The sequence below is a fragment of the Podarcis filfolensis genome (assembly GCF_964270895.1).
Source record: "Podarcis filfolensis genome assembly, chromosome: W".
Taxonomy (NCBI): domain Eukaryota; kingdom Metazoa; phylum Chordata; class Lepidosauria; order Squamata; family Lacertidae; genus Podarcis; species Podarcis filfolensis.
In genome coordinates this window covers 38,571,374-38,597,352 of record NC_139619.1, presented here as the reverse complement: position 1 = coordinate 38,597,352, position 25,979 = coordinate 38,571,374, and the positions used below count along the sequence as shown (strand labels likewise).

Sequence of the window (25,979 nt, the reverse complement as noted above, 5' to 3'; positions counted from 1 at the left end):
CTGCCCCCATGTCCTTTCCTTCTTCTCTTGTTGCAGATGGTTCAGAGACTGGCAGGCATCACCTGTGGTTAGTATTTGAGAAAACAGCACAGTACATACAAAATCCCTCACCCCCCACCCCCCCATCCACCAGTGCTGTTTGTACCCCCATTTTGGCGGTCTCAGATGCAGAGAAGCCCTCCTGCAATGAACTGACAGCCTGACTCTTGCCATTTCAGCAACTGGAGAAGGATGAGATGTTCCTCTGCTGCGTGCTGGCCACTTGCTTGGAGGCCCGCCAGAGAGAAAAGGACAGGTTGAGGTACTCCAAGAAGATGGCCGTCAAGGCAATTGCGGTGAGTGAGAGGTTGCATGAGGTATCCAGGGGTGAGGGGGGCAGGAGAACTGGGGAAGGGATTTGGGGGATGCTGGGCAGAAGGAAGGCCTGGTGGGGTCTGGCCAAGAGAAGGGTTGTGCAGGCATTTGGCATTACATTGCCAATTCCTGCACTGAGTTTGGGGTTGGAGGAATCCACCTGATGTCCGTAGGGAACTGACGTTTTCCCCCTCCACCCTCTGTTCTCTATCAGGATCTCATGGGACGGATTGCGTGCTTTACGCAGCCTGAATTGGTCCTTGCTACGGCACTGGAAGCCCTTTACCAACTGAGGTATACCGGGGTTTTTGAGCTTGACGAGGAGCTGGCGGGGGGGGGGGAGCAGAATGTGGAAAGCTGTTACCAGACCTTGCCACTTCAGTGAATTCGATTGGAAGAATTGCTTACAATTTCTTGGGTTTCTTGCGTTCAAAAAGCTTTCTTTATGCAGCAACTATTTACAGGATGAGTGGAGATGTGAGAGAGAAAATAGAAGCTATATTGTCTAGAGATGACTGTGAAATGGCTCAGCTTTTAGGGGTGGAATTAACTAAGACCTAGAGGCTTGCAACCAAGTGCCAGGTAGACTGCCACATAAACAGTGCCCTGGTGTGTTTATTTTACCTTTATTCATTTTTACCCTGTAAAATCTATACGCTGCTTGATTGTCAAAAGTGGTTTAAGCTAACACATGCATTCAGTAGAAGTTCAAGAGAATGAAATGTATTTGATGCTCCCCCCGCCCGCCCCCCCCCAATATGAGGAAGACTCCAAGGAGACAGAGTCTAAAAAGGTTTCCCTCCTTCTCTCCAGCCTCATGAAGCCCAAATTACCACTGAAGCTCCACAGCCTGATTGTGCATGCAGCCTTTGCGGCGGTCATTGAGGTCAAAACTGAGCCCGACAAGCAGGTATGTTGTTAGCCTTGAAATTTGACATCTCTAGTTGTTGTTTCTTCTTCACACGCTTTAAGCACTGCTCCCATTGCTCAACATCTGATCTCTCTTTCCCCTGCTTGGCGCATCCTCTCCCTCATTGCCATTGCCTGCAGGAGTTAGAGGAACGTTATACTCTGATGCTGGGAGGCCTCCTCTGGGAGGCCCCAAGCACTAAGACCCTGAACTTGCTGATGAATGTAAGTATCTTGATGGCCTCAGTGGCTGTTTGACCTAGAAAGCTTTCATGGAGAAGCCGCCACCTAGCAGTGCACCTCTTGGGCCCTTCCCCTCTTGTAAGGCAAGCTGGCCACATGGACCAGCCAGCAAAGGCCCACTTGCCCAGACAGCCAAAGGAGGGCCTTGGATGCAGAGCTACAATTTGGGGCTGGAGGACATTGCCATTTTAGAACAGAAACGGATCTCTCTCTGAGAGTGCAAAGGGCTTCACAGTGGTCTGCCTCTTTCCCCCAGACCAGCCTCCTGATTCTGAGGTCCCCTTTCCTCCCACAGGAACTGAGAGGTTACACAACAAGTGCGATTGCAGCGGAGAGGCAACTGGCAGCCAGTGGCATTAGCTGGCTGATGTCCTGTGCAAGAAGGCTCAGTTGCCTGAAGTTGTCTCTCACCTTTGGCACCTTCACAGCCCCAAGAGGCTCCCAGAGTGGCTTGTGAAAGGATTCCCACAGGAGGAATCACAGTCTGGTATCAGGCACACAACACAATGTGTGTCCCTGGGATGCCGGACAAGGCTGGAGACATTTCCTGCCCTCTTCCTTGATCTTACACTTCCACCTTGGGGCCAGGCAATAGAACTCACTCATCCCATGATGGAAGCAAGTCTTCCCTGGCTTGGGTCTGCTTCCATGTTCTCTTGCACCCATTATTTGGGGGGGGGTTTAGGATCAGATCAGTCATCTGATCCAGTACGGTCTTTTCTTTTCTCTACAGCATGCTCTCGTCCCTCTGGAGCTGGCTCACTTCTGCCCCAAAGAAGGTAACACCCACAGCCTGGGGACATGGGACACACTTTCCAGACTAAGGAGAGCCCACTCAGTAGCTGCAGCATCCTTGCTTGATGCAGACCTCCTGGGTCATGTGGCTGTGAAATCCTGCCACAGCACAAAGATGGCCAAACTGCAGACTTGGAAGGAGTCGTTGCCACCAAAGACAGGATCCATAAAGCCTCCTTGTAAATAGGGTGGAATGGGGGCCAGGTCAATTTGGTGAATCAGTAAATGTGGCAGAAATTCATCTCTCTTCTCCTTCATTCTCTTCCAGATGACATAAGACTTGATGTCAGTTTCGATTATGGGGAGAAGACACAAGTTTCAAGGCTCAGCGATGATGGAGTGGCAATTTTTGCTTGCTGTTTCATTGTGTGTTGTTGCTAATTGTGATCATTGCTGTTGTTTTAGAATTCTTTCCTATGCATTATTACTTTTTTATTGCTTTTAAATTGTTGCTTTTTAAATTGTCCTTGTAAAGGAAAGTGTTCTGCTGATGTTCATTGTATTCTGAATTGCTTCAAGAAGCCTCATAGCAATGAACACTATTAAGAGTAATAATTATTTTACCTGCCTTAATTATAATAAAGCATTGACATGCATATTTTAAATTAGCGGTTAAGGTCTTAAACTAAACATTTTAATAGTTTCACATCTGTATTCTTTACTGTGTTCTAGCTCATAGATTTTGATTTTAACCTCCATATATATGAGAGCCAGTGTGGTGTAGTGGTTAAGAGCGGTAGTCTCGTAATCTGGGGAACCGGGTTCGCGTCTCCGCTCCTCCACATGCAGCTGCTGGGTGACCTTGGGCCAGTCACACTTCTCTGAAGTCTCTCAGCCCCACTCACCTGTTTGTTGTGGTGAAGGAAGGGAAAGGAGATTGTTAGCCGCTTTGAGACTCCTTAGGGTAGTGATAAAGCGGGATATCAAATCCAAACTCTTCTTCTTCTTCTACATGTTCTCTATCTCTGTAGAAGTCCATATTCTGGTTTGTGGCTGTAATAAATTGATTCGTTCATTCAATAAAGCTTCGGTGGTTTTGAAATTCAGTAAATTGTCTCTGCCTCCATTTTTTGGTATTGAGGGAAACGCTCTATAAAATAATCAGAAAACATCAGGGTTGTAGTCAACATCAGTCCTTTCCACAGCAGACCTATTTAAATTGATGGGCACAAATTACGTGGCTGTGTTGATTTTGACGCATCTCTTCTGAGTAAAACTCAGTTGACTACTGTAGGGATAATCGCGGAGTGGGCAGTGGGGTCCAGAGGGAGCACACTCCCCACCAGCAGGCAGCCACAGTCTGCCTGCACGCGTGACCCTGGGGTGCGTAGCATACTCCCCCTCACAGACAAAGTCATGGCTGTCTGGAACATCGTTCCCTCTGTCTGACCTTTTGCGGTCTCAGCAGTCTGCGGTGTCCTGTCTGTAACCTTTGTCCCTGAGACCTTTTGTCTCCTTCGTCATACACTGTGCAAGGGGAAAATGACGCGGTGGAAACAGGTGCCAAAATAACTTTGTACCACCCCACGATCTTGGGACCAAAGGCGTGTAAAGGTCACAGCCCAAAATGTATCTGCCTAGCTTGCATATTTGTCTCAATAAAAGGAGGCTCCACAGGACTGGTCAGCAGCTCGCTTCAGCCCACCTGTGCGCAGCTCACATGATGATCAACTCCTGTCTTGTGCCTTCACTTCAGACTACTCCTCACAGGATATCATGGAATTGTAGAGTTGGAAGGGACCACAAGAGTCATCTAGTCCACCCCCTGCAATGCAGGAATATTTTGCCCAACGTGGGGCTCCAACCCACGACCCTGAGATGAAGAGTCTCACACTCTACTGACTGAGCTATGGGCAGATAGCTTGTTTGATAAATGTGTCCCTTGGAAACATTTTGGTTTTATCCTCTCTGCAGGAGTTGCTATGCCTGATCATTCCATCTAGTTCTGTTGAAAGAGAGGTGGGGGTTGTTTTCTGATTTCTTAATTGTGAATATTTGGGGGGGAGGGGAGGCATAGGTGGAAAGGAGATACTCAGATGGACCAGAGTGAAATGGGGCCGAGTGAAATTGGGGCTTCGGGATGGCTTGGGGAAGTCTAAAAGTGTCACATCCAAACCAAAACTCTGGGTTGTTGGATGCCCCTGCCTTCTGTCATCATTTGAGCTTTCCTCTGCTTCCCTTTCAAGCTGCTGTCTGGAAGGAGGCCAAAGCCCACTTAAACATAAGAATGATTATAAGAAAGCATTCATTCAACAGCCAGAGTTGAATGAAGACGATGTGCTAGGAGGAGAATGAGCTCATTAAACCATTCTGCAACACACACACACACACACACACACACACACACACTGCAATCCGAACCCCAGTGCTGTTATGAGGACAATGGTCACAACCATACATTTCAAGAAGCATTGGACTAAGAGTCACAGATTCACCCAACACATCCTGGGAACCTCTGTTTGCTACAGATCTAACATCTCTCAGCACCCTTGGCAAACTACAGTTCCCAGGATTCTTGAGGGAAAGCCTGGACTCTTTCAAGTGGTGTAAGAGCTTTAAATGTGTGGTGTGGAATTCCTCCAAAATAATCGGGGAACTGTGCAAACCTCTCTCTCTCAGGCTACAATCCTGCCCCAGGCTCAGGAGGAGGAGGAGGAGGGCTCTTTATTAGATTAGGTTTGTATCCTGCCTTTCTATTTTCATGCTCAAGGCAGCTAAACCGTCAGAACTACATAAATCAATTATAATAATCAATACAATAAGAATAGCATTAAGAATTATTTACCAAATCTAAAAAATCTGATAGAAAATTGAGGGAGGGGTGATCTCTCCATCGGCTGCAGTCTTTGGACACAACATTTCAATGAACATTACTGTTATTATTATTATTATTTATTTCATTTCTATAGTGCTTTATATTTTCAAGAAAAATCTCAAAGCAGTTTACAGCATATTAAAACATAAATAAAACAATCTGAAGAATGTCAAATATAGAGTATACAGTTAAAGCAACATAGTTAACAAAAAACTGAAATATTAAAGATTTCAAAATAAAACATTAGAAAGGAAGTCAACTACAGAATACATATTTAACACAAAGTTAACAAAAACAAAACAAAAAACTTAAGCATTCCCCCCCCAAAAAACCCAACATTGCTAAGTAAAGTCAAATATTAAATGCACATTTAAAACAGCAGAATTCCCAAGAGAATAAAATATGATCATAAGCATGACACGGCTGTTTAGCAGGCACAAAAAGATGGGGCAAAAGAATCCAATAGTTTGGGTTTCTTGTCAGGCCGAGCGATGTCCCTCTGGTCTCACCAGGAGCCTCTTTAGTAGAGCTGGTGTCTGGGCCCTGCCCCCCAGGCCAGGTGGAAAGGGCCTTGCAGGAAGCGGCCTTCACAACTCACAACCGGCCAAGGCCATCATGATGACACACAGTTCAATAGGGCAAGGTTTCTGGCAGGTGGGCATCTAAAGCCTACCAGACTGTCCACGCAGACCTTGTTGGTCCACTTGCAACCTCTCTAGGTGGAGCAAAGTACTTCATGGTATTGATTGATGCTTTTTCCAGGTACATTCATGTGTTCATGCTCAAACAGAAATCAGAAGCGTTTCCGAGGTTCAAGGAATTCTGTGCTTGGTTGCAAAATGTCCATGGAAAGCAACTGCAAAACCATTGGTTGGCTTTGTGGGAATGTTCAGGGATGCAGGAGAGGATATATTGTGAGATTATATCCTAGTCCAACTTGTGCTAACAAGTTCCCAAAATATCAGCAGAGTTTATAACATCCCCCCTTTTAAGTTCGCAACGGTAACTTCTGCACAGGTTCGCTAGAACCTCCATAATAATTACTCTGGTAATTTTCCCCTTTTGATCCCTCTTAAAATACAAGACACGGCACAGTCTTTATAAAAGTATAAAAGAGTTTACTCACGTTCTGTTCACAATATGATCCCAGAAGGCAGACAGGCTTAAAAAGGTAAAATACATTTAGAATCTATCTTATAGGAAGATAATCCTATCCTCCTCTCTTGGCTGAGAGCCAAGAGGGCATCCTGCTTCTTTGAAAGATGAAGATGAGAGAGGCAAGAGGCAAGAGAGAGAGATGGCTGCCTGCCCTGTGCTTTTATCATTAACCTGCACAGGTGAGGCCACACACACCTCTGGTCACATGCGGAGGAAGTCCGTCCCCAGGAAGTTTACCTGCTTGCTGGACAGACATCCCTCCCCATGTTCTAACATGTACACTCTAGGAATGTTGTCACTGACTGCTCCTGTGTTTACATCCCACAGGCTTTCATTGAGTTCTGTGGACACAGTAAAAATAAAAAGCTGCCATCTGGTTTCTCTCGGGATGTTCAGATTGTGGAACACAGATTTGCTCTCCACCGTAACCATGTCTCTCAGCATACCACTTTATTTCCCCCCAGATAGGTGGCTACTATTCACTTGTAGGAAGATGTGCTTATTTAGATTACAACATTGCAGTGGGAGCAAAAGCCACCTTTCTTCTCTCAAGAGGGTTAGTCGAGTTTCTGTTGTTATGGAAAAATCCAGATGGGAGGCTGCTCAGAGCCCGTGGGTCCCTGCGGAACAAAGAAGGAGTCCAGCCACCAACCGGAGCAAATAGCGGAGACCAAAGTTTATCGCGCAACAGGTTCAGAGAGGAATTGAACCCTGAGAACGGGGTGACAAGGACTTTTAAAAGTTCCTATCTTATCCCAGCAGACAGTTCGCTAAACATCAGCACTCCATCAGAAAAGGGGAGGGTTATACAAGGTTAACATAGGAGGAATGTGTTGGGGTAACATGCAAATACAGGATATGTCTTGGGAAATCCGCTCCACTTCCCGGTGGGGAGGAGTTGCGGTGGACCACGTGGCCACCCACTCCCCACCAGGGGCGACTAAACAACATCTAGTTTTGATTGGATTAACAGGGTAACGAGGTTTCGATTGACTCAGTCCGTTGTTCTCGCAGGGGGAGCTGTCATCACCTTGTCAGCGCTCAGTGGAGCGTGCAAAACAGCTGGAGCTGAGCTGCCTCTGCAGAGTCATGGCATTGCTGTGATTGGCTGAAGGGCTACATTCAACGTCATCTGATTGGCTAGAACTCATCCTCATGCAAATCCATTGTTCATTCATCAAATACATCGATCGTGTATAGCATCGGGATACGGGGTCAGAAATGGCGCTTTCTTCTCGGGGTTTTGGACTTTTGTGCGGTGCTTGGTGCAACGTTGTGACGGGGCGAGGGGAGTCCTAGTGTGGCAGGGTTCCCTTGAAGTCATCGCCTCAGGCTCTACGTCTCTTACTCGGGAGTAAGACTTCGTTCATATGCCCCCCCTCCATTCCGTAACACTCTTCATATGGACTTCATGGAGTGTGCACTCTTGCAGGGTCTGCTTCCAGAAACTACTATTGCAGATGGATATATTTTGGCAGAAATGGTTTACAAATATGCACGATGGCAAGCAGGCAGACAGGAACAGTTACAAAGCAACCTTGGTCCTGCCTAGCCTGGAAGCTGTTTCCAACTAGTGAACTAGAAACCTTTCAGCAACCTTTACAACCATCTACAAACCCCGAAGTTTGTATTTTCTTGAGCTTTCTCTAGAGAAGGGGCTGTTTTGTATATTGGAGGAGAATAGTGTATTAGCTCTCATGTTTTGTGTAAAGCAAGCCCTTGTTAAGTACCATCAGCTGAATTGGGCTTGTGCCCAAATCTTAGCACACTAACCGATAAAACAGGTGAGGGTAACCTCTGTCCCTCCAGACGTTGCTGAACTACAATTCTCATCATTCTGCCCATTGGCAATGCTGGCTGGGGCTGAGGAATTTCAAGGAAGCTTTCGACTTGCCCCTACCTACGCCTACCTACCCACTGAACGAAGGAGCAAGAAAGCAAAAGGCAAGTTCAGCATTCCAGAGTTTTCCAAATGCCATGGCATCTCAATGGGGCTCCCTTGCCAATTGATGGTAAAGCAAGCCATTGGACAGGCCATCATGCATGAGGACAGTTTTTCGAATGGATTTGAATCACACTTTGCCTTTTTTCTAATTCAAGATAGTGCCTCACGGAAGCAGGGAGCTTTGCAGAGTCCTTTGGAGACTGTGGAAAAGATTGCGCAAGAGAGAGGCTTGGCACCAGAAGAAATTCATAACTTGCTGAACATCGCACTCAGTGCCAAGCTGGGTAAAGAAAACATGTTTTGGCTTCTCTTTCCCCTTGGCAGCAAAGTATGTCAACAGAGCTGCATTGCCCTGCCTTCTCCCTTCACAAGAACCGGGGCTGCTTCGAGCTTGTGAGAAATTATCAAGAGTGAAGATGTTCAGAATGTTAAGCAGTGTCTTTCAATGTCTTGCAGGCACAGTGATAAGCACTAGGCTACTGAAGACTCTGATTCCCATTTCCGTAATAACAGAGGATTCTCTTCTTTCAGCTGTGTCTTGGCTCTGTGCTCGCAAGTGTTCTAGTGACTTTCAGGTAACTTGGAAAGCATGGTAATGATGTCTTGGTTCTGAAGAATGATATTTCCCCCAGTCTGACTTAGTTATCCTGGTGATGATTCAGCTAGATGTTGTACACGCTGAGCATATTCCAGAAGGGGTTTGTTGTCTTGGCCTTGCTTTGGCTTACTGAGATCTGTCTTCTCCCTATAGGTGCTCATTCTAAAATGGATAATTGTAACGTTTGACTTCATTGATCAGAAGGAAAATATGAATGCTCTCTATGGTTTCTTCTTCCGCTTCTTACAATATGAGAAATTGGTAAGATAAAAAGGAATGTGTTATTTTGAAGGAACTCGCTTTTATTCTGACATTAACCCAAATCAAACAATAAAGAGTACTTTCCGAACACACAACAGGACACCATGTGAAAAGTGGGGCCTTAAAAATACCTCTCCCATTTCCTTCCTTTTCCTGTCTTGTTCCTTCCCAATGGGCGCCGGTCGCAGCGCCCCCCGGGTGCACGGCATGTTCAGGCAGGCAGGCAGACAGGCAGCTATCCAATGTCGATCCCGCCCGTTCCTCCCTCCACCCCCCTCAAAGACAGCCGCGCAGGCAGCTATCCGATGGAGGGAGGGGGGAAATCCTGTTCTGCATAGCTATCAATTCGGGTGTGATAGTCTTATGTTTGCATACTTATGGGAAAATAAAACTAATTTATTTTAGAGCTTGTATTTGTGTGTATTCATGGTATCTTTTGTAGACCCAGTAGATGGCAGTGTGGTGTGGAGAGTGTTTTTGGCAGCTCGTGAAAGGATAGAGGGTGGAACGTTGACCGTTCAAAGGCACTATAAGCAAGATATATATATCTCGCCACATTTTCCTAGCTACGTTTCCCCATAAAAGTATACACTCGAATACATTTGTATCAAATAGATTTGGAACAAGTGATTGTTACATTTAAGGAACATTCTCTAGGCGATGAGATTGGGGGGAAATATAAAAACCCATTTGGATACATTTAGAAAAGTACAGCATTTTGAGGAAAAATACATTTCAGTCGAAAAATACATTCAGATCCATTCTTAAAGTCAATGAGAAAGATACAGCAAACAGGATACAATTTGATACAGCGAAAAAGGATCCATTCCCCAAGGCACCGTTGACCTTCATGTAGGGTGTGAAGGCAGAATACGATCTATTTGATATTGGTAGGGTCCTTCTCCTTCATTCCCCTCTCTGACCCTGACTCTCTTACGACACAGGGACCATCCCAAAGTGTGGGCACAACTTCTGCCGGTCCGGCCTGACCCAGTGCAGCGGGGCAAAAAGGAGGCTGGCTTCCTGTCCTCAAGGCCGAGTTGGAGTCCAGAGAAGGAGCCTCGTCCGCAATCGGCAATTGGCTACCTTTCTCGAAGTAGCCAAGACTCTCAGTCTTCAAGAGGGAAAGGAGGAGTCTGTGAGAAGCACCAGGAGCCCCTGAAACTCTTTTGCAAGGAGGATGAAGCCCCCATCTGTGTGGTTTGGGGCAGATCCAAGAAGCACCAACACCACCAGGTGATTCCTCTGGAAGAGGCTGTCGAGGAATACAAGGTATCTTGAGGGGGAGAAATAGCTGTGTATTCTTCTTGGCAGGTTATCTTCTTAATTCTCAGATCCAGAGTAGGCATGGTATTAATTGGTGATTGTTTATTACCTTAGAAGCAGCCAATGGGAAGCCTGAGGGCTGCTGGGATGGCTGGGAGGAGGGAATCAAAGTCTTTCTCTCTGCCGGGGGGGCAAGGGATCTTCCCTTGAAATACAGCAGCTTCAAAGATTTGGGTTGGGACCATGGCAGGGAGAGAAAGGGTTAACCTCAACCACATCCCCCAGCAAGGTTGCTTTGTACATATTTAGAACACTACAAATGTGAATTGCACATGTCTCCTTTAGCTAGCAGGATGCCTCCTCAATACCCTGCAAAGCAGATAGCAGCAAGGGGTCAGCTGCAAGGGGGTGGGGACTGGGGGCCAGTGTTATAAGGAAAAAACGGCTCCTTTTCCATTCTGGGGTACCTCAGAGCCCATATAGAGTCCTTTGGTAGCTTCTCTATCAGTAGGAGAAAATAACAGAGGCCAACCAGAGAATACTGAGAAGCAAAGCAGCTAGTAAGCCAGATCTTTATTACCTGTTGCAACAGGGTCTCACCCCCCCCCCCACGCAGGAGGGAGGAGGAGACCCCAAACCAAGTCCTTATTTGAAGACATTTGAAATTGCCCACCCTGGAGCCCAACACCACCCCTCCATACATCATACATACATCACAGAAGGAGCGGCCTAGAACAGACTCCTGTCTGGCAGGAAACCTGTTAATGGGTTTACCTGTCTGTTCATGGGTTTAACTGCATATTCTTTTGTGATGAGAACTACTTACGGTATTTATGTATGTGTTTATATCTTAGACCTTCTAATTCTCCTAGCACCAGGAATTTTATTTTTTTTAATTATATTTTATTAGTTTTCCATACATTTATACCACTTTAACAATTTGCATTAAACTTTTCGGTTTTTTGACTTCCTTCGGCTTCTCTGCCAATCATTCAAATTCAATTTTTTTTAAATACACATTTCCAAATTTTAGTATTGCCTTTATACCTACCCCCCTCTTATATTTTCCTTTTTTTCCAATATTTCTTATTTTGTTACAGAGCTTCTTTAAATGCCACTAACGTTATTCCGTTATCACTTATACATTCCCAGTATTCTGCCAATTTTCTCCAGTCCTCGATGAATTTTTGATCTCGTTGATATCTAATCTTCCCAGTCAGTTTATCAAGTTCTGCATAGTCCATCAGCTTCGTTCTCCATTCCTCCAACGTTGGTATTTGTTCTTGTTTCCATTTCTGGGCCAGTAGTATTCTTGCCGCTGTCACTGCATATTGGAAAATTTTGTAGTCCTTTCTGTTTATTTCATTACCAACAATTCCTAAGAGAAAAGCCTCTGGTTTCTTGACAAATGTATATTTTAACATTTTTTTCAGCTCATTATATATCAACTCCCAGAAGCTTTTCACTTTCTTACATTCCCACCACATATGAAAAAATGTACCATCTTTTTCTTTACATTTCCAACACTTCTTACATGTTTTGTACATTTTTGCAAGTTTTACTGGTGTAATATACCATCTATATATCATTTTCATAACCTTTTCCTTTAATGCAGTACATGCAGTAAATTTAATACTTTCATTCCATAGTTTTATCCAATCGTTAAATTGTATATTATGTCCAATATCTCTGGCCCATTTTATCATAACTGATTTAACTTCTTCATCCTTTGTATGCCATCCCAACAATATCTTATACATTTTGGATAGGATTTTATATTCATTATTTATTATTTCTATTTGAAATTTAGAATCCTTCTCTGCATATCCATATTCTTTAAGATCTTTCTTAAACATTTCATTTATTTGGAGATAATGTAACAAATCATACACAAACTCTTTCACTTCTTCATAGGGTTTCATTTTCCATTTCCCCCCTTCTTTAGTAATCAAATTTCCATATATAATCCAATTCTTTCTCATATTAATTTTTTTAACAGTCATAACCTCTAACAGAGACAACCAGTGTGGAATTTTTGCTTCCAGTAGGTTTTTATACCTCTCCCATATTTCTATTAACGGTCCTCGGAAAATGTGGTTTCCAAAACCTCTATGGATTTTCTCTGAGAACAGAAGTGGAAAAAAGAATAGTTTGGGACGCAAGTAAAGCTGTCATGAGAGGATTCTTAATACAACAGAATGCCATAAAAAGGAAGAGACAGAATGAGAGAAAGGATAAGATCATGGAAAAGATAAAAGAAGGAGAAAAAAGATTGAGATCTAAACCAAAATCTCATGAAATTTTGAGAGAAATTAAGTTTCACCAAAGACAATATATGGAACTGATGAATCAAGAGATAGAATGGAAAATAAAACAAATGATACAAAAGACATTTGAATCGGCAGATAAATGTGGGAAACTTTTGGCATGGCAACTGAAGAAGAGACAAAAACAGAATACGGTTATCAATTTAGAAGTGGAGGGAAAGAACATCTATAAACCAAACGAGATTAGAAACTGTTTTCAGAGCTATTTCAGGAGACTCTATGCACAAGGGCCGGCGAACGAAAAAGAAATTGAAGAATTTCTTAAAAAATATGGATTACAAAAAATTTCTGAACAAAGCAGAATGATTTTGAACCAGAAGATAACTGATCAAGAAATTGAGGGAGCCATTCAAAATATGCAATTGGGGAAATCTCCAGGACCTGACGGACTGACCTCCAGATACTACAAAGCTTTGAAAGAATGGCTTATGCAACCGTTGAAGGAGGTCTGTAACGAAATTTTGGAGGGGAAGAAGGCACCTGAATCGTGGAAAGAAGCTTATATCACACTTATACCAAAGACAGAGACTGAGAAGAACCAGGTCAAGAACTACCGCCCTATATCATTACTTAATGTGGATTATAAAATTTTTGCAGACATTTTGGCAAAAAGATTGAAAAGAGTTTTGGTGGGGGAGATTCATAAAGACCAAGCGGGCTTTCTTCCAGGAAGACACTTGTCAGACAATGTGAGAAATATAATAGACATTATGGAGTTACTGGAAGTTAATATTAATACTAAGGCAGTATTAATATTTGTGGATGCGGAGAAAGCCTTTGACAATATTTCTTGGAGTTTTATGAAAAAGAATCTCCAAGGGATGGGGGTAGGCCAAGGTTTTGAAAATGGTATAAGTGCAATTTATTCCGAACAAAAAGCAAAACTGATTGTAAATAATGTGGTTACAGAAGAATTTGCTATTGAAAAAGGGACACGACAGGGATGCCCAATATCCCCACTACTTTTTATATCTGTCCTGGAGATTTTACTAAACATGATTAGAGAGGACCAGCTGGTTAAAGGGATTCAGGTCGGAGCAAAACAGTATAAACTGAGAGCATTTGCAGATGACTTGGTTTTAACTTTACAAGAGCCAGACACTAGTACGAAAAGAGTGTTAGAACTAATACAAGTATTTGGTCAAGTAGCAGGTTTTAAATTGAACAAACAGAAAACGAAAGTATTGGATAAAAACCTAACAGCTGCTGAAAGGGAGAAGTTTCAGAGTGAAACTGGTTTGACGGTAGCAAAGAAGGTGAAATACCTAGGGATTAATTTGACATCTAAGAATGTGAACCTATTTAAAGATAACTATGAGAAATGCTGGTCAGAAATTAAGAAAGATCTAGAAGTATGGTCAAATTTGAGACTTTCCTTGTTAGGCCGAATTGCTGTTATTAAGATGAATGTCCTGCCTAGAATGTTGTTTTTGTTTCAAACATTGCAGATTTTAGACAAAATGGATTGTTTCAAGAGGTGGCAAAAAGATATATCTAGATTTGTCTGGCAGGGCAAAAAGCCCAGAATAAAATTTAAGATATTAACTGATGCAAAAGAAAGAGGGGGGTTTGCCCTGCCGGACTTAAAGCTGTATTATGAATCAGCGGCGTTTTGCTGGCTGAAAAGTTGGCTGCTTCTTGAAAACACAGACATTTTGGACTTGGAAGGGTTTAACAACAGATTCGGCTGGCATGCATATATATGGTATGACAAGGTAAAAATTCATCAAGGCTTTAAGAATCACATGGTTAGGAAAGCATTGTACAATGTTTGGATTCGATATAAAGATTTGTTGGAAAACAAAACCCCTAGGTGGTTGTCACCAATGGAAGCTAAGGAAGTGAAAAAACTTAATATGGAATCCAAATGGCCAAAGTACTGGGAAATTGTAGAACAGGAGGAGGGAAAAGTAAAACTGCAGAGCTATGAGAAATTGAAGTCAAAGGTAAGAGATTGGCTTCATTATTATCAGATAAATGAAGTTTTCAAACAGGACAGGAAAATTGGCTTCCAGGTGGAGAAGTCAAAACTAGAAACAGAGCTATTGGAACCCAATACTAAAAATTTGTCAAGAATGTATAGCTTGCTGTTGAAATGGAATACACAAGACGAGACGGTTAAATCAGCTATGATTAAATGGGCACAAGACATTGGTCACAACATTATGTTTGCTGACTGGGAACAGTTATGGACCACCGGCATAAAGTTCACGGCATGTAATGCCTTGAGAGAGAACATCATGAAAATGATTTATAGGTGGTACATGACCCCAGTCAAGCTTGCAAAAATTTATCATATGCCCAGTAATAAATGCTGGAAATGTAAGGAAACTGAAGGTACTTTCTACCACCTTTGGTGGACGTGCCCAAGGATTAAGGTATTCTGGGAAATGATTTATAATGAAATGAAAAAGGTGCTTAAATGCACGTTCATGAAGAAACCAGAAGCCTTTCTCCTGGGCATGGTAGGCCAATTGGTGTCAAGGAAAGATAGGACGTTTTTTATGTACGCTACAACAGCAGCAAGAGTACTGTTAGCAAAGTATTGGAAGACACAAGAACTACCCACACTGGAAGAATGGCAGACCAAGGTAATAGACTACATGGGACTGGCGGAGATGACCGGCAGAATCCGAGACCAAGGGAAAGAGACGGTGGAAGAAGATTGGAAGAAATTTAAAATCTATCTTAAGAACTGTTGTAAAATTAATGAATGCTAAAATGTTTTGGGTAATGCAAAATAGAATTGCAGCGATTAACAATTGGATATGAGAAATAAGATCTAAAGAAAGTGTTATATTGAAATCAGGGGATGCTGAAAAGATTGATAACAGGGATGCAGAAAGGGGAGGTATGGGGAAGTCGCTGAAAGAAGGTTCAAGAAAAGAAAGGTTAAGAAAGTATACGTGTTTATATGTTTGTATGTCTATGTATTGTGTTGTATTGTTTTGTATTATGTGTGGAAAAACCAATAAAAAATTTATTAAAAAAAAACAAAACCTCTATGGATTTTCTTCTTTCCTGCCCATAAATACGCGTGCCATCCAAATCTATTATCAAATCCTTCCAAATCCAACAACTCTGTATTTTCTAATTTTATCCATTCCTTTAACCAACAGAGACATGAGGCTTCATAATACAATTTCAAGTCTGGCAAGGCGAAGCCTCCTCTTTCTTTTGCATCAGTTAATAACTTAAATTGAATTCTTGGCTTCTTTCCCTGCCAGATGTACCTTGAAATCACTCTTTGCCATTCTTTAAAAACCCCAGTCCCCTTGATTATTGGAATCGTTTGATACAAAAACAATAGTTTTGGTAACACGCTCATCTTTATCGTTGAAATCCTTCCCCAAAATGATAATTTCATTCGTCCCCACACATCCAAATCTTTCTTTATCCCATTCCACACTGGTGTATAATTATTCTGATATAAATCTATATTCTTGGGGGTTATCCAAATACCTAAATATTTCACCTAAATATTTAACCCTAGCACCAGGAATTGACCAGATGGTGCAGGATGCCCCCCCCCCAGTATCTGTTGGAAGCAGATTTAGGAGTGGGGGGTGGAAGCACCTACTGGTGGGGAGCACACTTCTTCTGGGGATGCTTCCTCCTCCTCCTCTTCCCACTTCTCGCTGGGGCCTCAAGATGAGAAGTCAGGCTGGAAGTCTCCTCGGAGAAGACAAAGGAGCAAGCATGGCTGCCTTTCCTCTTCTCCAGACCAGTTAGTTGGACTAGAAACCTTTCCCATCCCAGTTCTGCAGTGGTTTTCAAGCAGTGTGCTGTGGCAGCTGGGGTGCCTTGAATGATGGTCGGGGTGCCGCGGGAGACACTGGCCTCTGTCCCTCTTTCCTTCCCTCCCTCCTCGGATGCCATCTCTGCCTCCCCAAGGCTTGCCCAGCTGTTCTCCCCCAGAGAATGGTGCCTCTGGGGCTGGCCAGGGGGTGTGGGCTGCCAGGAGCTGAGGCGGCCTCAGAGGAAGCAAGCCAACTAGCGAGGGGCCCTTGCTGTTGGGAATGGACAGGCAAGTCCCAGGCCCCTGGGGGGCAGCGGGGGCAGCTCAGAGACCAAGAGGAGGACTCCTAAGGAGAGGGGAGAGGAGGCTGAGAGAGCACTCCGCAAGGGAGGCTGTTCAAGAAAGGGGGAGGGGAGGCAAGCAAGGGGGGACCTAACTGGTCTCCTGAGCCCCACAGGGGTGCCGCAGAAAGAAGGGAGTTGGTCCAGGGAGCCGTGGACCCCAAAAGGTTGAAAACCTCTGTACTTTTCTTTCCTCCAGTCAATTACTTTCCTATTATAGCAAGGCCACTGGACCCAAGAAGCCAGTAGAATATTCATCTCCTCTCTTTGTCGCCGCCTGGAGATTCGGAGGAAAGAGAGAGGGGAAATTCTGGCCTATCAAGCAGACCTGGACAAGGAAAGCAAAGACCTCCTTGGAAGTGTCCCTCTTGTTACTAGTGAGGGAACAAGCACTTCAAGAAGCAAGTCCGGACTGAGGAGGGATGGGGAAATCTGCCCATTTCAACTTCTCCCCATTTCTCCTTTCTCCATATCGGTTTGTTATTTATTTATTATTCTGAAAATGAATCAAATGCTAGGGTGGCTACCTTCTCGTATAAATATGTTGATACGTGCTTTACCCTCATAAATGCATTTTTTGTGAACATTACCTGGCTGGGTCAACCTTGAGAAATTCAGAGGTGTGAATTTCAAAAGATTGCTGTTTTGGTCTCCATATTTTCCCAAGAATTGCGAATTAGGTAAGTTCACCTTTGAATGCAGCTAAATGGAGTTTATTTCCCACTGTTGTTTATTATGTGAAAAGCAGTCAAGGAGAAGCCTGAGGACTTGTGAGCTGAGAGGGTGGAAGCAGTTCAATTCAAATCCTAATTCTCTTGCTGATGTTTTGAAGGCTGACCATCTTCCTCACTCAGACCTCCTCAGAACCGGAGAGGCTGAAGACTGTGGAGAAGTTGAGACAACTGCGCCAGTTCCTGGAAGAAGGAGAAGAAGAAGAAGAAAAGCGTCTGCTGAATCATGTGGAAGAGGTGGAGAAGGAGATTGCAGGGAGAAGGGATGAGCAGCTGGCCAGACTCTGCAGGAAACTCTCCTCTCTTGAGAGGATCATCCAGGTGATGGAGGAAAAGGGTCAGCAGCCAGCGAGTGAACTGCTGCAGGTAAGACGGCTCCAGGAAAAGGCTGCCTCCCATCCTTTCTGTGCCCCTTTCATGTACGCAAGGAGTGTAGGGGCTCGGTTGACGGAGCCTCGAGTCAGCTTTGTAATGGACAGGAACACCCCAGAGACCTGGGATGCTGAACTCACCTGAAGGCCGACTAGAGATTCTTCAGTCTTCTTGAGGGAAGGGGAGGGGATTTTCTGCTCCTTGCTGATGATTTGCCTCCGAATGCCTTCCCGCTGGGCAATGCTGCCTTCCTGCCCTGCCCTGGGCTTCGCCAAGGATGCAGTCAGGCCTCCTTCTGACATGAGCCAGTCTCTTGACCAAGCTTCTCTTCCCGTTCCCTCCACAACTTCTGGGTGGATCCCCTTCCCCATAGATCGTGATCGGCCCAAAATGGTGCTCGGTCACAGTGACCAAAGAGCAAGACAGAGGGACTCATCCAGACCGCGCCACCTTCTCCACTCACAATCCCATATGGCCAGACGTACAAGTGCTTCTGAACGCCCTCTTTAAGGAGGCGGAGAAGGCTGACATACTGGCAAAGGCAGGAGAAGCCCTATTACGGAATGATTACCAGATGTCCCCATCTCCCGGGGACAGTCCCCGGATTTACAAATCTGTCCCCAACAGATTGTAGATTTGTAGATTTATTAGTAGGGAAGGAATGTTGCATGATTGGTTCAACGGCACAAGACACATCATATGGGGACTTATGACTAGGCAAAATGGCGGGTGCCACGGCAATGAGCAGCTCCTGAAGCCAGCCAGAGCCAAGTGCACTACCAGGCTGGCTCTGGGCTGCTGAGACTACCGCTGCCACTGCTGAGGGGGAACCAGGGATGCCCAGCGCGTCAACTGGGGGAACCGCTGACACACACACCCCCCCCCAGGACCCAAATCGAGGCGGGAGCGAGAGCGCCTGGCCACGTGGCCGACTGCCCAGCGGCGCTCCAGGGCCAGTAAAAACCCCGGAGCCAACTCAGGGAGAAGGAGAAGGAAGAGAGAGAAAGAGGAAGGAGAAAAAAGAGGGGAGCCCCGACCTTGCGGCCGCTGAGTAAGAGAGGTAGGAGAGCACCAGGAGGGCAAGGACACGGGGCCGAGCCAAGGCCCGACTCGAGCCTACTCCAGGGCAGATAGCACTCCAAGAGATCAGGCTGGGGCCCAGAGGAAGGTCACGCGACAGAGGAGACCCAGAAGAGAAGGTATTACTTCTCATTTTTTTTAAAAAAATGATTTTTTAAAAATAAGATTTTTTTTCTCTTTTGAAAAAAAAAAAAGTGTCCACAGATTCTTTGAAAAAAATCTGGTAACCTTACCTTAAATCCTAACCTTCTAATTCCAAGTCTCTTCTTTCTCAATATCCCCATTCCGTTAACCACACCAAGCAACAAGCTGTCAAATGCAAATTTAAAATGCAAGCTTTCCTTTGCATCTCGCAGAACTTTAAATGTAATTCGTGGGTTTTTTCACCTGCCCTCCAAACTTCGGTCTTTCTGCCAGCCTTTAAATGGGAAATCAGTAGTCGAGCCATACTTTTTGGTAAAACGTTCGTCTGGATCCCGGAAGTCCTACCTGAGAAAAACAATGGGTAGGGTCCGCTAGCGCCAGCCACTTCTCCTTCTGCAAGCAGCGCCACCCGAATTCCCACCTGGGATGAGCCGCTTGGCGCACTAAACTGAGCCGCCGGAGAAAGACTGGGGCGGGCGGCACGTGGGAGGGGGAAGTCGTCAGGGGAATCATCAGAACCACCTGTGCTGCAGAGCTTCTGGCTGCAGGCGACTCATGGAGATTTGCAATGACTGCTGCAATGCACCCCTAATGATTCAGATTGTATCATTATAGCCTTATTGTGTTTATTTGTTGTTGATATATTAAATTTGTATAATCTTAGAAGCAGTGTGGCTGTGAGTACCATGAAGGGAGCCTGCATGTTTGCACCCAGGGTGTTTCCAGACTGTCAGTATTTTGTGGGAGGGATTCAGGTCCAGCCCAGAACTTCAGCTTTTCCAATGAGAATGGATTAAAGCACTCTGACCATTCCCTTAGTAGAGTCTAACCACTGTTGTAAGTTTTGTGCAAGCAAGACATGAACGCAAAACAAAAAAGTGGTCGTCTCCTCCGGAGGAACCCCTGCACTGTAAATATATTGACAGCACACTTCCAGGTCATTGGCACTGGCATCCCAGAACTGTGAAGGTTGCCTCAACTGTTGAGCAACACAGCTAAGGAAGAAGGAGTGGCGTGTCTCCGGGGGGAGAATAGCTCCCATTCCCTTCCAAACACACAGACAGGACAGTGTGGTGGCACCCAGGGAATAGTTGCAGCAGCCGGATGGCTGGCTGAAACACACACCATTGCGCTCTTTTTGAATGGGATTCAATCTGAATCAGCCAGTTGGTGAACTTGGTGCTCCTGTGCAACAAACCCACTACAAAATTGTTCTTTCCCACACACTTCCAGGTCCCTCCAGCTGGGCTTTTTGAGTGTGATGGATTTTTCTCACTCCAGAGCAGTTTGTCTTTAACCTGAGGGACACCAGGGAAGCAAGTAAGACTAAAAATATTGCATTTGTTGATATAATAAGGTTTTAATAACTCTAATACAATCTGAATCATTAGGGGTGCATTGCAGCAGTCAATGCAAATCTCCATGAGTCGCCTTTCAGCCAGAAGCTCTGCAGCACAGGTGGTTCTGATGATTCCCCTGTAAGGAAGGCTTACAATGTAGGAGGCTTTGGGGCTTTGCGAGAGGGGGGAAAGTGGGGACATCATAGAAGTATGCATGATGTGGGAAAGGTGCAGAGCGATATTTCCTCCTCATAATATCAGAACCTGGATCTCTTTAAGAAAGCGGAATGATGGCAGATTCAGGCCAGACACAGAGTGCCTAGTGACACTGAAATTTCCTCCTTCCAGAGGCACAGACGGGGATGGCTTTAAGAAAGGATTCGTCAAATTCATGGAGGGTTAGACCATGTTGCACCTCCAGCCGCAGAGGCACTCTACCTCTGCTTACCAGTTGCGGGTGTCCCCAGTGGGGAGAGTGGGGCTGCATTTGGAGTCTGCTTGGGGCTTCCCTTGGACATCTGCTGGACTGATGAGAGCTGGACTAGATGGGCCTTGGTCTGATCCTGCAGGGCTGTGACAATAAGAGCCTGGAGTATGGCTGCTTCGCGAGCAATTCAGGGAACAGTAGTGCAGTTGCATCTCCCTGGGAAGGGGCACGTGCTCAGCAAAGCTGTCTCTTGCTTCTGGTCCTAAGAGTTGGGGTGGGGACATGGAGGAAAGGGGTGCAGCCTTCTGTAGAGGCCGGAGTCTCTCCCCTGCCTCTCTCTGCCACCTCTGAGGTGCCCGAAAAGGCAGATAGCAGAGGAAGCGAACCAATAGTCACGTTCATCTGTACTGGCTCAGTATGACCTATTCTGACAGATGCTGCCTTTCATATTCACGCCCAAGAGCCTTTCCGCTCCAGAGATCTGGGGCTGAACCCGGGATCTGCACGCCAAGGCTGGAGTGCCAGCTGGCCACGTTGGGTGCCTGCCTGGAGAGTGGAAGCCGGGGGTTGGAGGGACATTGTGCTGCTCCTGGCAACCCCCACCCAACCCAACGTCCTCCTCCGCCTGAATCCCGCTTCCCCCGGGACGCACTTCCCATCCTGGAGCGGCTGGGGGGGGGGCGCTCCCCACCCCCCTTTCCAGACTCTCCTCGTTCTTCTTCTTCATGCCTTGGGTGTTTTCCTGAGTGTATCTTCAGAACAACCCTCTGTGAGGGAGGCTAAGCTGGCCCAAGATGGCTCAGCCAAGTTGCCAAGGCCAGCATTTAAGACCACGCACCCTTTCCCCTCAGATGATAAAGCCGGGATGAGTCATGCTAGCAGCCTGTGGCCTTGATGGGCTTTGAGGCAGCCCAGCCCAGCTGCTATAGTCCACCTCTGAACCGAGGAAGCACAACTGGAGAGACAGAGCCCAGCACTTTTCTGACGGGACAGAAGCGCACGACTTCCCCCTCCCACTTGCTGCCCGCCCCAGTCTTTCTCCTGTGGCTCATTTTAGCGGCTCATCCCAGGTGGGAATTCGGGTGGCGCTGCTTGCAGAAGGAGAAGTGGCTGGCGCTAGCGGACACTCCCATTGTTCTTCTCAGGTAGGACTTCCGGAATCCAGACGAACGTTTTACCAAAAAGTATGGCTTGACTACTGATTTCCCATTTAAAGGATGGCAAAACGACCTAAGTTTGGAGGACAGGTGAAAAAACCCACGAATTACATTTAAAGTTCTGCGAGATGCAAAGGAAAGCTTGTGTTTTAAACTTGCATTTTAAAGCTTGTTGCTTGGTGCGGTTAACGGAATGGGAATATTGAGAAAGAAGAGACTTGGAATTAGAAGCTTAGGATTTCAGGGTTAGGTGGCTTGGATATTTGTGGTAGATCAAGTCAGAGTAAATGCGCACCTTGAGAACCACTGTATTAGACGTGTGTGGCGTATTAAGAATCTGAAAATAGATATAAAGTTAGTTTATACACAAAGACTCTGTTTCACCAGAAGACCCTTTTTATAGACAAAAGGGTGACGGATAAAGAGAAATGGTTAATCTATTGAGAGTTCTTAAAGTGGAAACGGGGAGATTGTAAAATTAAAACAAGGGGTTTTTCTTTTACACTTAATAAAAGAGGGTTGGGGTGTTGTTTATGGGTTCTTCTTCCGGGGGGGGGGGGGGTCCTGCACCACTGGGTTTTTCAGGTATTCAGAGAAATTGTGGATTTTAAGACTTAGAAATGGGTCAGTTGCTTTATTTGGCACTGCCAGAAAAGACTGCCCCTTCAAATTATGTTTCTAACGCGTATAATAATTTAATAATTATATTTTTTAATTATTTCTACCCGGCCCATCTGGCTGGGTTTCCCTAGCCACTCTGGGCGGCTTCCAGCAAAAGATTAAATATACATTAAAACATCAGTCATTAAAAGCTTCCCTAAACAGGGCTGCCTTCAGATGTCTTCTAAATGTCATATAGTTGTTTATTTCTTTGGCATCTGGTGGGAGGGCATTCCACAGGGCGGGCGCCACTACCGAGAAGCCCTCTGCCTGGTTCCCTGTAACTTCGCTTCTCACAATGAGGGAACCACCAGAAGGCCCTCAGCGCTGGACCTCAGTGTCCAGGCTGACCGATGGGGCTGTATTGAAGCACAATAGGGGGTGGTGTAGGGACTTTGCGCAGGTGATTGATGGTCAAGAAACGGCAACCTTTCTGCTGTTTTATGTCAGGAGTTGGGAATTCTAGAAGTAGTACTCCTTTTTGCACGTTCTTACTTCCTGTACTGCTTGAATGGAAGAGGAAAACTTCACTTACTAATTAATTATGTTAAGCGAGGCAAATGTTAGGTCAGGAAGCTCAGCGCAGTATACCTGAAGGAGCATCTCCACCCCCATCCTTCAGCCCGGAGGTCCTCCTCCGAGGGTCTTCTGGTGGTTCCCTCCCCGCGAGAAGCGAGGTTGCAGGGAACCAGGCAGAGGGAGGGCCTTCTCGGTGGTGGCAGCCTCTCTGTGGAACGCCCTCCCTACAGGTGACAAGGAGATGAGCAACTATCAAACCTCTGGAAGGCAGCCCTTTATAGGGAGGCTTTGAATGTTTGTTGTTTTAATATGTGTTGGAAGCCGCCCAGAGAGGCTGGGGAAACCCAGTGAGGTGGGTGGGGTACAAATAACACAATTACATTTATAGCCCCCATTTCCTGCAAGGAGGTCCAGTTGGTGTGCAGAGTTCTCCCCCCCCCATTTTATCCTCACAACAACCCTTTGAGGTAGGTTAGGCTGAGCGTGAGTGCCTGGCCCAGGGTCACCCAGTGAGCTTCAGGGCTGAGTTTGAATGCCTGCCCCCAGCATTCCTCCTCTGCAAGGCCTGCCTCCTCCCATGACAAAGTCTGCTCACACACTCTCAAGCCCCCATGGATGGCTGAGGCAGGTAAGGTTGTGTGTGTTGGAGGAGGGCAGGAGCAGGCAAGGTGAGCCATGCCCCCAAAGGAGGCAGCTGCAGCAGCCCCCTCCTCCTGCTGCCCTCCAGGAACAGGGCGGGGAGGGACCAGCCCCCAGGAAGGACATGTTTGCCTCCCTCTGCAGTGCTCAGAACAAGAGGGGAATGAGGCCACCCAGGCCCTCTGGAGCACAGAAGGGCTCACCATCCTTGACTTTCCCCCTTCAACTGCCTTTTTACCCAATCCCTCATTTTGAGGAAGTCTCCTCTTTTGAAGTCAAATGTGACTGTTCTGGATTTCCTTAGCAATTGTCCACTTCCATACTGTGTATGTTGAATTTCATAGCACTGTGGTCACTGTTCCCATTTGATTCAACCACACCTACATCTTGTCAGTTGAGAACATCAGGCAGAGCACCCAGCACCTACCGAATCCTTTTTTTATGTCAGCAGGTCTTTTTAACGGAAGTCTGATGTCATCAATGTTAACTTTTTCTGCAATGTATTTCTCGTGTGTCACTTCAGAGATGATTATAGTCAAGTGGTGTATAAGCTGTTTAAATAGTAAATGGTTGAATGCAATTTTAAAAATAATAATTGTATAACAAGGGGGAAAGCATACTTGTATCTGACCATATCTTAATGGACACAGACTTTGATAAATAGCATCCTAGCCATAGGCTAATTTTGTGGAGTTTAAAGCTAAGCATACAAGTTCTCAAAGCATGCTTTGAAATCCATATGAACTCTAGTATGCTGTCGGGGGAAGAGGAAGGATGTGGTTGGCTGAAATGAAGTCCGATCCTGTACAGATAAATCACTAGTGGAAGCGCCAACAGAAACGTGTACAGATTCCACACGATCATGAGGAAGCCTGAATCTGGGCAGGACCTTGTCTCTTTGCCTGTCATTTGTGGCTGCTCCACCCAGGTCTGAGACGCCTTCCGGAGTGAAACAGTGATCGGGGGGGGGGGGGCGGGGGAGGCAAGAGGATGGAGCCGTCTAAACCCCTCCACGGGTACTTTGAAAACAGACTCCTTTTGTCTGGATCTTCCCCGCGCAAAGATGGGTCTGTATGCATTTTGAGCAGAGGAGGAGGGTCTGTGGAACTGCCCACCACTGCGGTGTACTGTTCCCAGGATATTAAAAAAATATATATATTCAAAGTTATAACAAGACATATTATCCAAAAACATATCCTTAGTCCCCCCCATTTTCCTCCCTCCCCCTCCCCCCCCCAGAACCCCACCTGTCAGCTTGCCAGCTGCAGCGCGTTGCTGCTCTCAGCAGTGAAAGCACTCCAGGCAGCCAGCCATAAATTCTATTCTCTGTCCTCAGAGGACGAGTCAGTGCTAATCAGTGGAGATCGTTCTCTGTATCCTCCCATTCTTTCCTCCCTCTCTGTATCCTCCCATTCTTTCCTCCCTCGCTGCCTGCAGTTCCCTGACACCACCCCACCTCCTGACGTCGCTCAGTTCCAGTCTTTGGTTTCTCTAATATTGCTATTTTCTGCATGTTACAAAGTTGTATAGATCCTCAAAGTGTTTAGCTGATTATTATCAGTAAAAAAAAATAATTGTCGATGTTTATTCAAAACCTGCCAAGGAGTCCAATTTGCTTTGTTGCGTCTTCAGAGACTTTGTGAAAGGTTCCCATTCATCCTTAAAGTCACAGTTCTCCTTGTCCCGTAGCTTATTTGTCAATTTTGCCACTTCTGCATAGTCCATCAACTTTTCTTGCCATGATTCTTTAGTTGGGGTTTCTTCAGTCTTCCATCCTTGCGCAACCAGAACTCTCGTGGCCGTTGTCGCATACATGAAGATGTTTTTCAACTTTTTTGGCAGATCTTTCCCTACAATCCCCAACAAAAATGCCTCGGGTTTTTTAATAAATGTTAAATGGGGCATTTTCTTCAATTCATTGTATATCATTTCCCAAAATGTTTTAATTACCTTACACTCCCACCACATATGATAAAATGTTCCCTCCTTTTCCTTACACTTCCAACATATATTTGAACTAGTTTTGTACATTTTCCCTAACTGCACTGGTGTTGTATACCATCTGTACATCATCTTCATGTAGTTCTTCATGTACTGTTCCCAGGATAGGTAAAGATCATTCAACAGTTTTCAAATTGAAAAACGGTGTTTCATTTTTA

At 45.5% G+C, this 25,979-nt stretch overlaps 1 protein-coding gene and 1 pseudogene across 2 annotated transcripts in view; both read left to right on the top strand.

The window, feature by feature from the left end:
* The window catches only part of LOC310753811 (inositol polyphosphate 5-phosphatase OCRL-like), an 863,084-nt pseudogene that overhangs the window by 145,367 nt on the left and 691,738 nt on the right, over positions 1-25,979 (top strand). The window lies entirely within an intron of this gene.
* Positions 237-25,136, top strand: LOC310753739 (uncharacterized protein; the record flags this gene model as incomplete). The annotated part of the gene is made up of 6 exons (XM_083595083.1): positions 237-335; positions 569-648; positions 1,168-1,264; positions 1,405-1,488; positions 1,802-1,856; positions 25,060-25,136. The coding sequence occupies 6 exons, from the start codon at positions 237-239 to the stop codon at positions 25,134-25,136; spliced, it is 492 nt and encodes a 163-aa protein (XP_083451209.1).